Raw genomic sequence first — 13,376 nt, 5'->3', positions numbered from 1 at the left:
TTTCTCTTTTCCCCTATTCTCTCAAAAGATGCTCAACATTTGGCCAGGTATTCCCTAATGATCCAGTCTTTATAATGAGCTACACCCTCCCTTCATCCTTTTGCCCCCACGACCGGGTCTGTACCCTCCCCTGACCTTTCTGGCACAGTCCTATCATTGCATGTTGTATTGTTACACTTTATCCTTTTGTATTATACCAACTGTCCTTCTGTCCCTCTCTTCCACTAGATGTTGACTCTTTGAAGCACGAATTATAATTTTTCTGTATCAGAGCACAATGCTCAGCACATAGTAGGGAAAGAATGCACAATGATTAAATGCATGAAAATTAAAATGAGCTAAGAGGTTTACTTACTCTATGGGTTTGGCTCATAGCAGATCTTTGAATCCTTCTACCCGCAAAGGAAATAAGAATAAATAATCTATTGTGGAATCTCTGGCCACTATATTATCACCGTGATGGAGGGCCTTAAATAAATAGAAGACGTTTCTCATGGGCAGCCCTATCTAATCAACTCCCCAATAAACAGAATATTAGAAGTTAAAACTTTCAAGGGAAAAAACTGACGCCAATCTCACACTTTTAGTAATAGCATTTGGTCTGTGTGGTCTATGCTTTACTGTATTTTTTCTCTCATAGTATTAAAAGTAGTCCTGAAAATTATCTTTAATTTTCTCTTCTTTCAGCCAATAGCCTTGAATGGGGGAAAAAAAACCATACTAAATGAGACGAAATACAATTTTTAATATGGAAATAAAAAAGTTTTAGCAAAGAAATCAAGGGAGAGCTTTAATTTTTAAACTCGGTTGATCATCCTAAATTCAATAGGTAGGTTATTGCCAAACACTCTTTTAAAAGAAATGTCATCTAACTACATCTAACATTAAATATATCTTTTAATTGTTCAGAGTAAATAAAATGCCACTGGTAATTACCATGAGAAGTTTTATGAATGTGGTTGGATTGCTTTCTGAATTTAATTAAGCTTCTGATTCTCATGTACTCTTTTCTCCTAATGAGTTGGAGCCTTCTCAAACATATTTCAGGCAATCTCTTGGGCAGAAACACCTTCTAAGAAATCAATGTGGAGGAAAAGGTCCAGAAGTATTTGTTTTATTTCCCTTGGAAGACTTAGCTGCACTTTTATCATATTTATTTATTACATTTAATTTGAATGAGAGACATTCAAGAAAAATACCATTAAAATAATTTCCAAAGATCACACCCTTTATACAAAAGAAGAATTATAGGTGCAGCCGCTAACAATTATTCATAAATGTTTGTGCTGCTGACTTAAGATATTTTCTACAAATGAATGGAAAAATGCAACTGGGTACAGAGTGGATTTTAAAAGAAAAAACAAGAAATTAAGTACAGCAGTAAGCAGAATAATGGCTCCCCAGAGATAGTCACGTCCTGATTATAGAACCCGTGAATATATTTTGTTACATGTCAAATTATGGAATTAAGTTTGCAGATGGATTAAGGTTGCTAATTAATGAACCTTAGTATAAGGAGAGTATGCTGTATTGCTCAGGTGGGCCCAGTATACTTACAAGGATCCTTAAGTGTTTTTGAAGAAGAAGAAAAGGGCAGAGTTATAGAGAAATTTGAACATGTTATGTTCCTGGCTTTGAAGATGGGGGAAGGAGCCCCCAGTCAAGTAATATAGACAGCTTCCAGAAATTGGAGTAGGTAAGGAAATGGATTCTCCCCTAGAGCCGTCACAGAGGAGCAGAGGCCTGCCAACACATTGATTTTAGACCAGTGAAACACCTAACCTATGGTTGGTGTATGTAATACATTTGTTGTTTGGGGTTTTGAAGCAGCAATGGAAAACTATTACTAGTACACTCCCATAATGTCACACTACACAATCATTAAAGTAATTTAAGAAGAATGCCTGATGATTTGGAAAATATTTATGGTATATAATTAGGTTATGATAAAAGACCACATATGGTAAGAAACAAACAGAAAAAAATATGTATATACACTTTAGACAAAAGCTGAAAGATACACTATAAAATGTTGCTCATGGTTCTCCATAGATGCTGACATTTAATTCTTCCTTTATTTTTATTTCTTATCTTTTTTCTTCTACTTCCCAAGTTTCTTTTGTAATCAGAAAAAATTAAATGTTGAACATGATTGATGTTAAAACTGGAGAGAGGTTACTTTATTAATAGCATTGTATGTCCTTTCAGAAATTTTTTTAAGAAAGAAGACAGCTATAACTAATATAGTAATTTTCTGTAGATTAGCTTGTGTTCAATTTACTTTACTGAATATCGGCATCCCAAACACACTTCAAAAGATATGATAATGTCTACCTACTTTATTTTTGAATTTTTTTCTATGAAACATCTTAAAACATGGGCCACATGAAATTAGAAAATATTTTTGCCATAGAAAGTTTAATCTTTGAATGATATTTGTGTTCGTGCTGTCAGGGTTAATGACAATAGCAGGATAGCAACTGTATAGTGTCTGGGACAAAAACCTCAAGTGAATGAATTTTTCTTTATGAGTTCAACTGGATAATCCCTTTTACTTTTCATTACAGAATTCAATACTGGCCCCCATTGATAAAAAGTCACTGCCTTTCCCTTTCACGCTTTGTGTACTTGATTTTCATTAGTGGTGGGTTTTATGGTGGCTTTTAATATTTGTAAAGAATGTATCATAAAGGAAATTAAATCTTCTATAGCAGAATAAAACTGTGTTTAGTCAAATAATTGGATAAGTTACGTGCATTTTTAATAAATAACTATGATTTATCTGTACATATAACCTTTCTAAAATTTAGTGTAAAAGCTTGGTTCTAAGATACAGTGCAGAATTTAATTATTTAGTACCTGTGAAGGAGCAGATGACAGTGACCAACAGGGTGGGCTCTGGCATCGGGTGTGCCTGGGTTCAAAGGATGGCTTCAACTCTCACTGTCTTTGTGCTCTTGATTACTAATTTCCTCTTTTGGAGACGACTTTGTAGAATGGAGAGTGACTATGCTCATCTCAGGTTATTTATTATGAGAAGTAAAGGAAGCAAAATGCATTTCCTTGGTAAATAATCATTAAATGGTGGCTGATATATCTTAAAGCCCTTTTCACTGAGTATTGTTATTTGTACTACACAATTTAAGATTCAGTGACTTTGTGCTTGCATGTGCTATGGTTACTTCAAGGCACTTTTTATAAGTATGATAAAATAATATATATGTGACAAGAAACTGGTGTTGTATGATAAGCTAACTGGCAGAAGTGACAGAAGCTTCTGTTTGATCTCTGTGTTAATGATAGTTTCCTATTTTTTTAATTGCCTCATTTGAATGAGAGTATGAACCTTCACTCGGTTTCTCCAAAATGCTTTATAAAGAAATGTGATCTCTTTATTCTGCTGTGACAGAGGGTAAAAAAAGGATCAGGCTGTTTTTCAGGTACAGGTAAAGAAAAAAATGGACTTCATTTTGGCCTTTGTACTCTCCCAGGAATGATGGGAGTCCCAATATACTCATTCTTTTGAACAAATGTGCTGAACACAGAAGATTTTGGGTATTTTGTCCTTGGTGAGTGGGTGTGGGAGTTATAATTGAAGTTGAAAATGAAATAGAAACAAGAGCACCTTGTTGGAATTTACCCTCTTTACTCCCTTTGCTTCTTAACCATCAAGAATTTTTGACATATACGCTAAATTCAAGTCTGAGTGTTAATTTGCAAAATACAAACCCTGTCCAAGCCTTTAAATACTATTACAGCAAAAGGCAAAGTATAAAACATGCACTTAAAACAGGCACGTGTTTCGTCCAAGATGTTAAATCAGGAAGAACTAAAAAATAACAGGTTACTCCTGAAAAAAAAAAGTAATAAAATATACAAAAATATTATCTATTCATATTTGAATAATAAAATGAAGTAGTCTTGGCTTCCTAATTTCCTTACCCATTCTTGGAATAAATTCTTTATTAGAATGAATGTTGAGACCCTGGGGGATCTTAGGATATTCTTGAGAAATAAATTTGAATTGCCAATTTTGTGCTAAACGTAGGTAGAAAATAGCCTTTTAGATTTTAAAAGTAAATGGCTAAAAATTAAGCATTATATCCTTCAGAAAGTTTATAAGGTTTGACAATCATTGTTTTAACACAGAAATCTGTTTATTAAACCAAACAAAACAGAGAAAATTATACCAGCCCTCAATTTTTGAATTTTCATTTAAATAAGCAAACTCTAAATCCACATCTTAAAAGATGTTTGTGCAGCTATGTATTTCCAAAATACTCATATTTCAATAAGATTTTCACATTATATTCACCAACAGTATCACAAAAGTTTTTTTTTTTTTTTGTATTTTGTTTACATAATTGTAAGGAACAGTAATTCTAGAAACACTAGAAGAAAAAAGCATAGCAATGTCCACAGTTACAAGAAAAAGTGCACATTACTCGGTCACAATCACAGTCATTACTTGAAAAACTATATGTAACAAGTAGATAAGAAATATCACTGATGCCTCAAACTCATTGTCAAAAACTGAATGACATAAATTTTACATGAAATAAGGCAAATTCAGGAATGCACAAAGAATTTGTAATCCAACCAAAACTAAACAACAGAAAAAAGTTGTATAAGAAGCATGAACTAAAGTACTTCTCCCTAAATATTTTAAAAATAGGCTTGCCTCAGTGCACAAAGAAAACATCACTCATGTGTATCCCACACTATAAAATAAGAAAGAAGGGTAAAGTATGGGGGATAGGAGGGCACAGTTCATTGTAAGTTGCAGCTGCATCCGCTGAGAGTTCTTTACATTATTTTTAGCTAGAACTGAAAATTATACAAATCATATCAGGAGATGTAATGGTCTTTTTGGAAACTATTTCTGAAAGAAATGAAAAGAAAACTACACACAAGAGTGCAAATTTTCAGATTGTCACTTGCAACCTCTTAACATTCAGTCATCTACATCCAGGTGCTGCTAGCGGGATGCCTGGAGACAGCAGCGGCAATCAGGAATGAGCAGCTCTAAGAAACCAATGTGTGATTTTTTTTCAACAATATGTCTTGTCATTATTAAAAAAAATTCTGGGATGAAAACTGCTATGATAAAGTTGCAGTGTTGAGTGGGGTTTTTGAGATCAGCATAAGAGCAGAAATGCAGGCTTCTCTTGGAAGTAGTTCCTGATGTGACGATTGAAAGAACGTAGGCAAGGGTTTTTCCAGCATCAAGTGTTATTTTTGTAGAAAGAATTTGGAAAGAGGAGAAGGCAAAGGGATGTGGAAAAGGTACTTACAGTAGTTTCTCAAAACAGTTTTCTTTTAGGACCTATGAAAAAGTTACCAAAGTAAAAATGACAAGTTTGAATGAAAAACAAGTTTTCTTTTTATAAAAATTACATATTTTTTTAAAATACAAGATCCTTTTCATTGTTGTTATATCCTGTAGCAACAAGAAATTTGGCTTTTTTTTTTTTTTTTTGCCAGATACTTCAGCTTTCAGTCCAATGAGTCAGTAGCAAATTCCACTAATATTTCAGCTGGATCTTGAACTATTGTTTTATACCACAAGCTTCTTCTGTTTTATCCTTGAATTAAGAATAGATAGCCTTTTATGCCCCTGATATTTATGCTGACACACTAAAACAAAAAGCAATAGGCTGGACATATTAAAGTATCTCAAGTACTTCAGAGGTCAGAGTTCCTTTGAAGCACGTTAACACATCACTTATGGATCAAGGACAACGTGGCATAATGAAAGTATTTCTCTTAAAAGACTGTGCAGTAAGACCAGAAGTATCTCTGTTGGGAAATCAAAACGTCATTAGTGGAAACTGCAAATTTAGACCTCAGTGATTATGGTGGTCGTCTGTCTCAGTTCTGTTGTAAAATGAGATTTTCCAGTTCATCTGCAGATCGCAATAAAAATGCAGCTGATTCTCGATATCCTGCAACAAGCTGTCTCACGGCATTGATTTCAGTTGGACTCAGCTGGGGTCTGGAGTTTGAGCTGCTGGAGGATCCTGAGCTAGTCGCCAATTGTCTCTTCATGCTGAGATCAGTGGGTCCTAGAAAGAAAATCATCACAAAATTAGACATAAATATTATTTGTTCCAGCATCTTGGATGTGAGCATTCAATAAATTATAGTTGAATGAATTCATGAATTCTTCCACAAGAAGCTAGTGGTCTCCTTAATCAAATACATCTACTCTCAGAAAGATTAATGAGCAATATAATGGTAACTGAGTGGCTTCTCTTTGGTCTTCTCTCAGATGCCCGAATCAGCCTCTGGAAATCACCTCTTGCTGTGGAGAGATGGTGAAAACTTTCTTGGAACATGGGTTTTTTGAAAAATTCAATTTTAAATCTGTCTTCCATATGTTGTAGAAGCTTCTCATAGTAGCATAACGATGGGAATTACAAACATTTTTCATTTGTTACATTCATTAACAGATATCTTAGACCCCATCAATTTGCAATTTAAAAACCTATGATGCTAATGACTTTATAGTACAAACTAGTCAACTTAGCAAAAAGGAAACTAAGGACTAAAGGACTTCAGGAATATGTTTAGAGTTTGACAACGTTTAAGTGGCACAACCAGGACTTGAGTTAGGTATTTTATTATTATTATTTTTCATTTCAGGCAGATGTTGTTTACCATGTTGATTAGTATTAAAAGCATTGACATATTACATTGGAATTTGCTTTAGAAGTGCAATAAGTAAGTGATTACTGCAAACAATACCACAGAGAACCTAGACATTTGGAATACTGACTTAAGTGTTCAGGAATTTAATGTCATCTCTGTATTTATTTGCACAAAACACATTGATGTGCCGAAAGCTTTTTTTCTTACATATTTAAGCCATCTGGTGGGTATGCTTTTTGACAACATTTTGTAAATTTTTACTTAAAAATTATTTATAAAGTTATTTAAAATCTTTCATTCAGTCATTTGTGTTGAGAAGACACTTCTTTCAATTATTTTTTAAGTGTTCACTTTTATAATTCTTAGCTGACATTAAGCATTTACCGTAATTATTAAATTTGCAGTATTAAATTTAAATCCTTGAATAAAACAGTACTAAGTACATAACTAAACATGTGTTCCAAAACTGTAATGATTCTATAACTTGAAAATGTTTTAACAGATTTTTCCTAAACATGCGTAAATTTGCAGATAATGGTATTCATTTCGTGAACTAAAACAAGAGATACTATTTTATCCTTTTGGTTCTCCTTGAAGCATGATGGAGATAGGTCAAGACCCAACCCCCTCCACCCTCTACCTCCACAAAGGAGACAGATGTCCCATGAGAGGGAAATAGCTTCACTTGAATTTAATTAGAGCAGAGACAAGACTAGCACACAAGAACTCTGACATCTGAGAGAAATGTATTTCCACTTCTGTAGTGGCCTTTCAAAGCTTTGATTATTCTAGCAGGACTTAGGTTTCATTTGTTCTGCTATTTACAAAATCATGAGACTGACACGACAAGCTGGAAGAGAGATGTGTGATGTCACATTTGCAAACAGAAGTTACTGAACCTGCGTTGAGGCAAATCATTAACATCATTGAGTTTATTTGGAAAGTTCTGAGTGGATTAAAACGGCATTAAAACAGGAGTAGTGGTCTCCAGAAGAACCCACTTTAAGTTTTGTTTTTCTTTATATTTAAGAAGCCCAGTACCAGGACAGATATTTATAACAGATATTGAAAGGGTTTTCCTCTCAGCTATGTAGTTATCTAGTATCTGGTTGGCTGACGATCATTATTTCATTACAAGGTGTAACATTTTGATGGTTTTTGCTGTCAATCCAAGTTGATTGGCATCCTTAACTAGAATTGAGAAAGGGTTGAGGCTAGGGCTCCAGTTCTTTCTAAAGTGAGGATGATTGATTTTATTCTAATCGGCAGTTTGTGAATTACATCCTACCGCTGGCTCAGTGTTCTAAGCTTCCAAACCAAGACCTAGCTTTCACTTTCCTTCAGACCTTTGTTAGCACAGGCATAGTCGAGAGAAAGCTATGCCATTTAGAGGCTATTCACACCTCCAAGTTATTATTATTCTTTGTCTGGAAGAAAGTTGACATCATTATCTTGGCTTTTTTCAGATCTGCAGGATCAGGATAGAGTGCATAAACCAAAACTATAAGGAGTCCTTTAGCTGAGTGTTCGTTATCCATGTCTTCACTACTATGGGGTTGGGTGACGAATCAAGCTAAAATAAAAATATTTGCAAATAAACAAGATATTTCACTAGTGACTAAATGACCCTCAGTGATTGTCGCTACCATTCATTTCTGCCTCATTGAATGAATCCCATACTTGACCGGTTTGGCTTAATTATCCCCAACAATATGATCTGATTAGAATGCATATCAATTACAAGTAAAAATTCAAATTTTATAAAGATGCTACATTTAATGAAGTCTAAGAAAGTATTCTTGGAGACCTGCTAAAATCTCACACAAGGCTACTGAGAAGCATAGTTCTGGAAAAGCTGGACCAGTTAACAAGAAAATGACCAAAGATAATGACACAAAAGATACTTCAAGAGAAATGATTTTGATATCCAAGGTTAAAGGCACACACCAAGGCAACTTGCTAGGTCCACATTTATATAAGTGCCCACATTTTTACCAAAGTGATGCGAACCTGCTCATGATCATTCTGAAAATATAAGAGATAAAAGATATTTCATGCTAACATACAATGCTGTTTGAAAAATTAAGCTCCACATACCAAAACAAATTATTGATTCATTTTTTGAGGTTTGAGGGATATTTAAGTTATAAATAAATTTCAGTTAAATGAAAATGTATATTTTCATTTTTAAATTTTTAAAATGTATATTTTCATTTTACTTCTTCGTTTTCTTTTTCTTCATTTTATTTTTCAAATTAAGTTATCAGTTGACTATTTCTCCCCTGTTTATGGTGCATTTTTGGTTGTTGTTTTAAATAGACTTATTTTTGTGGTCATATTTTAGTGTCATTTATCCTTAGGCAGTAGGACCCCTTAGGACAAAGTTTTGTTTTTGCAGTGTAAATTCTCTTTGAAAGACTATGGCATACATTTTTATTTATCAAAAATTAGACCGAAGGTAAGAATGCAAGGCCCATAAACGCAGGCACCCTTTGTGTCTCATTTACCATATCATTCTGCGGAGCTGTGTTGGTGTCTGGCACAAAGGAAGCCTCAATAATAATCAGTGACTAATTGATGTTTGTATAATCAATAAATGAGAAGTGCCAGATTCTTTTTATAGCCAATACTTAAGAAATAGGAAATAAGTGATGTTATTAATAACACTAGTTATGGTTAAAACAAAACTAGTTAGACATAAAACGCAATGGTTTAATGTGACTTATTCAAGTAATCTCTAATATATGGAAATATTATTATTGCCATAAAAGTCATCTAAAATTGTAAAAATGTAATTGCTTGAGTACAGTGATTTCCACATGAATCATTGCTGATAGAGAAAAATAAGTTATTGTCCAATTCCTAAATAATCATGTTTGCTTTACCACTAAATATTACCACGAGTCCTGAGTTGAATATAAAATCATTCCTAGCTTCATAGAGCCTTCTCCTATGTTCCCTTCTTCAGCTAGCACCTCCACTCCCAAGTAATAGACTATGAAATGTCTGGATAACTGGCAATTAATTTAACAATTTCAAATAAGTGAAGAACATTTTAAATTCATTCTTTACTACAGGGGTTGGTGAAATTTTTAAACGAAGAACGAGGTAGTAAATATTTTAGTCATCTTAAGCCATGAAGCAGAATTGCAGATATTAATAATATGTAGGTACTTATACAAAAAGAGAGAAAGCAGATTTTAACAACATTCTCATGGACAAAATTCAAACTATAACAACAATTGAGTCTTTTTTTCTTAAATAAAGGCCTACTACTGAGGAGAGTAAAAAGTTTTATTCTTAATTGAGCTTCACCGTTAGTGTTCCTTTTCATCAAAATCAATTGCAAATGTTCATCTATTAATGAAGATTTGTAGTGATATTTTATGTGTTTCATCTTTGAAAATGTCTTTTTATACAGATAAGCATTTTCAAATACTTTTATCAGGTCACAACCATATTATTTTAATTGAGCATATTAATCATTTAAAAGTCATTATAGAATTCTATTAGATCCTTCTCCTGATAGTTACCTTTTATTAGGTTAATACACTGCAGATTAATTACTTCCAATTAAAGTTTAAACTGGAAGCTCCTCAACTGAACAGTGAAAAGGAGTTTGAAATATAAGAATTTACTTTGCATTTGCATCAATGTACTAAAATATTGCTGAGTCTGTGGTATGTGCTCAGAAAATATATCCACTGCAAATCTGCTTGGGAATGGAGATTTTACTTCTTGTTTTAACTTCTGATAGGACAAGAAGTTTATAAGCAATTTTCTACTACTGTGATTCAAACAGTATTGGCCATCATCAAAATAACTTTACCACAGCATAAGGTTTGCATATAAGTACTGTTTTATCTTGTAATTTCAGATTGAATTCAATAAGAAGCATTGCCAATTCTGCAGCAAAAATTAATTTCCAAAACCACTGAGTGTTTACTAATAGTGTTTGAGGGCAGTTCTTATTCAGAAAAAATTTAATCTTAGCCCCGATCTGAAAAAAAAAAATTGTAATAAAACTTTACCAGGAAGCTATCAAATTGCTGTGTGGTAGGACAACACAGTATATTCAGATTTTATTCTGACAAAATTTCACAGTAATGAACATGGTTAATTGATGAGAACAAGTGAAGTTTAAAGACGATAGTACTGTTTTAACCATCAATGAAATACCGAAGTGTTTTCCACAATACAACTGCTAATGGCTCTTTCAAGGAATAACCATATGCTTTATGTTTTAACAAACTTTGTAAATATGTCCAAATAACCCTCTTTGTGCTTCACACCTCTTAGAAAGTTCCACTTCAGATTGTATTGAATTAGTTTTTTTGCAACTTTGAAAATATTCTCACCTATAGGTGTTCCACACTTACTATTCATAGAGGCGAATTATTCGTCACTTCAAACTTATCATTGACTCCTCCAATAAGCAACAACCGAGTAGTATTAGTACCATCTCAACTCAAGAGGCAAGGAAAATTACTTCAAACCAGAGTTACCTTGTTTGTTAATTGACTATTTATATTACCAATATTTCAATTTCCTCAACCTTTCAAGCACTGTTCTTGCCATAATGCTAATAGTCTTCGGAAGGCTTATTTTTCTGGACACAATTCTTTAGCTGTTGCAGTAAAATGTGATTTAATAAACTTGCTATCAGTAAATGAAGTGATTTTCCCTGGTTGGCTAACAAATTTGCTACTTGTAAACTTTATTTATAGGCCATTTCATTTCTTATTTTTGTGATCAGATGTTTAATCAAGGTATTCATGATGATATTGTAGTTCTTTTGCCAAAGAGTAAAAAAAAATCAACTATACAACCTCAGGATTTTAGCTAAGTTAGCTAATATAGATAAAGTATCCATCCAGCACAATGCCTGGTTATACTAGATATTCTATAAGTGGTAATTTCCTTCTCCAGATGACTGAATATTTATCAGTGGGCTAAAGATATCTAAAATATCACACTAAATATACATTGCTAGATTCAACATGCTAATGAGTTTCATTTATATTCACAAGTGTGATTACACTATAATTTGCCTTTCTAATACTCTTTTTGATGATAGAATTATAGTAGCATCATAAAACTAGCTAGAGTATTTTCTCCTCTTTTATCCATTTTTCCTTCTTTTACAATTGTTTCTCTAAAGTGAAGATTATCTAGCCTTTGAAGCCTTGGTAAAAATTTGTAAAACCATCAGAGTCTGATATTTTTTAATGGGCAGATTTTTATAATACTGATTCAATTTATGTAATGGTTACAAGTTCATTTGGAATATCCATTTTTGAATTAATATTGGCCAATTATGCTTTTGTAAAACATGGTCTAATATCTCTAAACTTTCAAGTATAATAGTATAAAATATTAATTTTATACTTTTTAATCTTTTATTTTTTAAAATTTCTGTTATGTTTCATCTGTCTTTATTCATCTTATCATATTTTTTAAACAAGCCCTTTCAAGAATGCTGCTTTTGCCTTTGTTAGTCTTCCCCATTGCTTCTTTGATTTGTATTTAATCAATTTTTTCACTTATTCTATCGTCTTTGTGTTTTCTCTGTTTTGACTTCTCAGGTTAAATCATTAGTTCATTAACTTTCTATTTTTTTCTAATGTGTATGCCAAAATACTAAATTAGTTATATTCCATAAATCTAGTTATGTAGCATTTTCTTTTTTTTTCTTTTTCTTTTTTTTTGTTGAGACGGAGTCTTTCTCTGTCGCCCAGGCTGGAGTGCAGTGGCGCAATCTCGGCTCACTGCAAGCTCCGCCTCCCGGGTTCACGCCATTCTCCTGCCTCAGCCTCCGAGTAGCTGGGACTACAGGCGCCTGCCACCATGCCCGGCTGATATTTTGTATTTTTAGTAGAGACGGGGTTTCACCGTGGTCTCGATCTCCTGACCTCGTGATCCGCCCACCTCGGCCTCCCAAAGTGCTGGGATTACAAGCGTGAGCCACTGCGCCCGGCTGTAGCATTTTCATCTTTGATAATTATAAATAGTTCTCAACACAATGCGATCTGTATGTTAATGATTATTTGGTTGTTTCCATTTGCTTAGGTGGTCAATATATGTGAAAGAATATGTATTGTTAGACAGTTGCGGGTCAGATTCTAGATATAGCTATTAGATTAAATTTTAATTATTTGTTTCAAATCCAAATGTTTTTCTGGTGTATCTTTTTTTGTTTGGTTTTTGTTTTTCTGAGAGACTTGTGTTAAACTCTATGGCTATCATTATGACTTTCAATTTCTCCTTGCTATTTTGTTACTTTTTAATTCAATTTTGAGGCTTTGTTATTGGGGTATATAGTTGTATTAGTCCATTCTTATACTGCTATAAATACCAGAGGCCAGGCATGGTGGCTTACGCCTGTAATCCTAGCACTTTGGGAGGCCAAGGTGGGTGGATCACTTGTGGTCAGGTGTACAAGACCAGCCTGACCAACATGGTGAAACCTAGTCTCTACTAAAAATACAAAAATTAGCCCGGCATGGTGGTGGGCACCTGTAATCCCAGCTACTTGGGAGGCTAAGCAGGAGAATGGCTTGAGCTCAGGAGGCAGAGGTTGCAGTGGGCCAAGCTCATGCCACTACACTCCAGCCTGGGGGACAGAGTGAGAATCCATCTCAAAAATAAATAAATAAATAAAATGGAAATAAATACCCAAGACTGGGTAATTTTAAAAAGGAAAGAGGTTTAATTGACTCACAGTT

The 13,376-nt window shown here is 33.6% G+C and overlaps 1 protein-coding gene across 16 annotated transcripts in view; it reads right to left on the bottom strand.

Moving 5' to 3' along the window:
* Positions 1 to 4,138: 4,138 nt before the first annotated feature.
* The window catches only part of NOL4 (nucleolar protein 4), a 384,554-nt gene continuing 375,316 nt past the window's right edge, over positions 4,139 to 13,376 (bottom strand). For all 16 annotated transcript variants that reach the window (XM_058438499.1, XM_058438485.1, XM_058438486.1 and 13 more), the window contains one exon: positions 4,139 to 6,065. In XM_058438499.1, coding sequence (XP_058294482.1) covers positions 5,872 to 6,065 — 194 coding nt within the window. In that variant the 3' untranslated portion in view covers positions 4,139 to 5,871. The remainder of the gene's footprint in view (positions 6,066 to 13,376) is intronic.

Source organism: Hylobates moloch, unplaced genomic scaffold, assembly GCF_009828535.3.
Source record: "Hylobates moloch isolate HMO894 unplaced genomic scaffold, HMol_V3 SCAFFOLD_5, whole genome shotgun sequence".
NCBI lineage: Eukaryota > Metazoa > Chordata > Mammalia > Primates > Hylobatidae > Hylobates > Hylobates moloch.
This window is presented reverse-complemented; position numbering and strand designations above follow the sequence as displayed.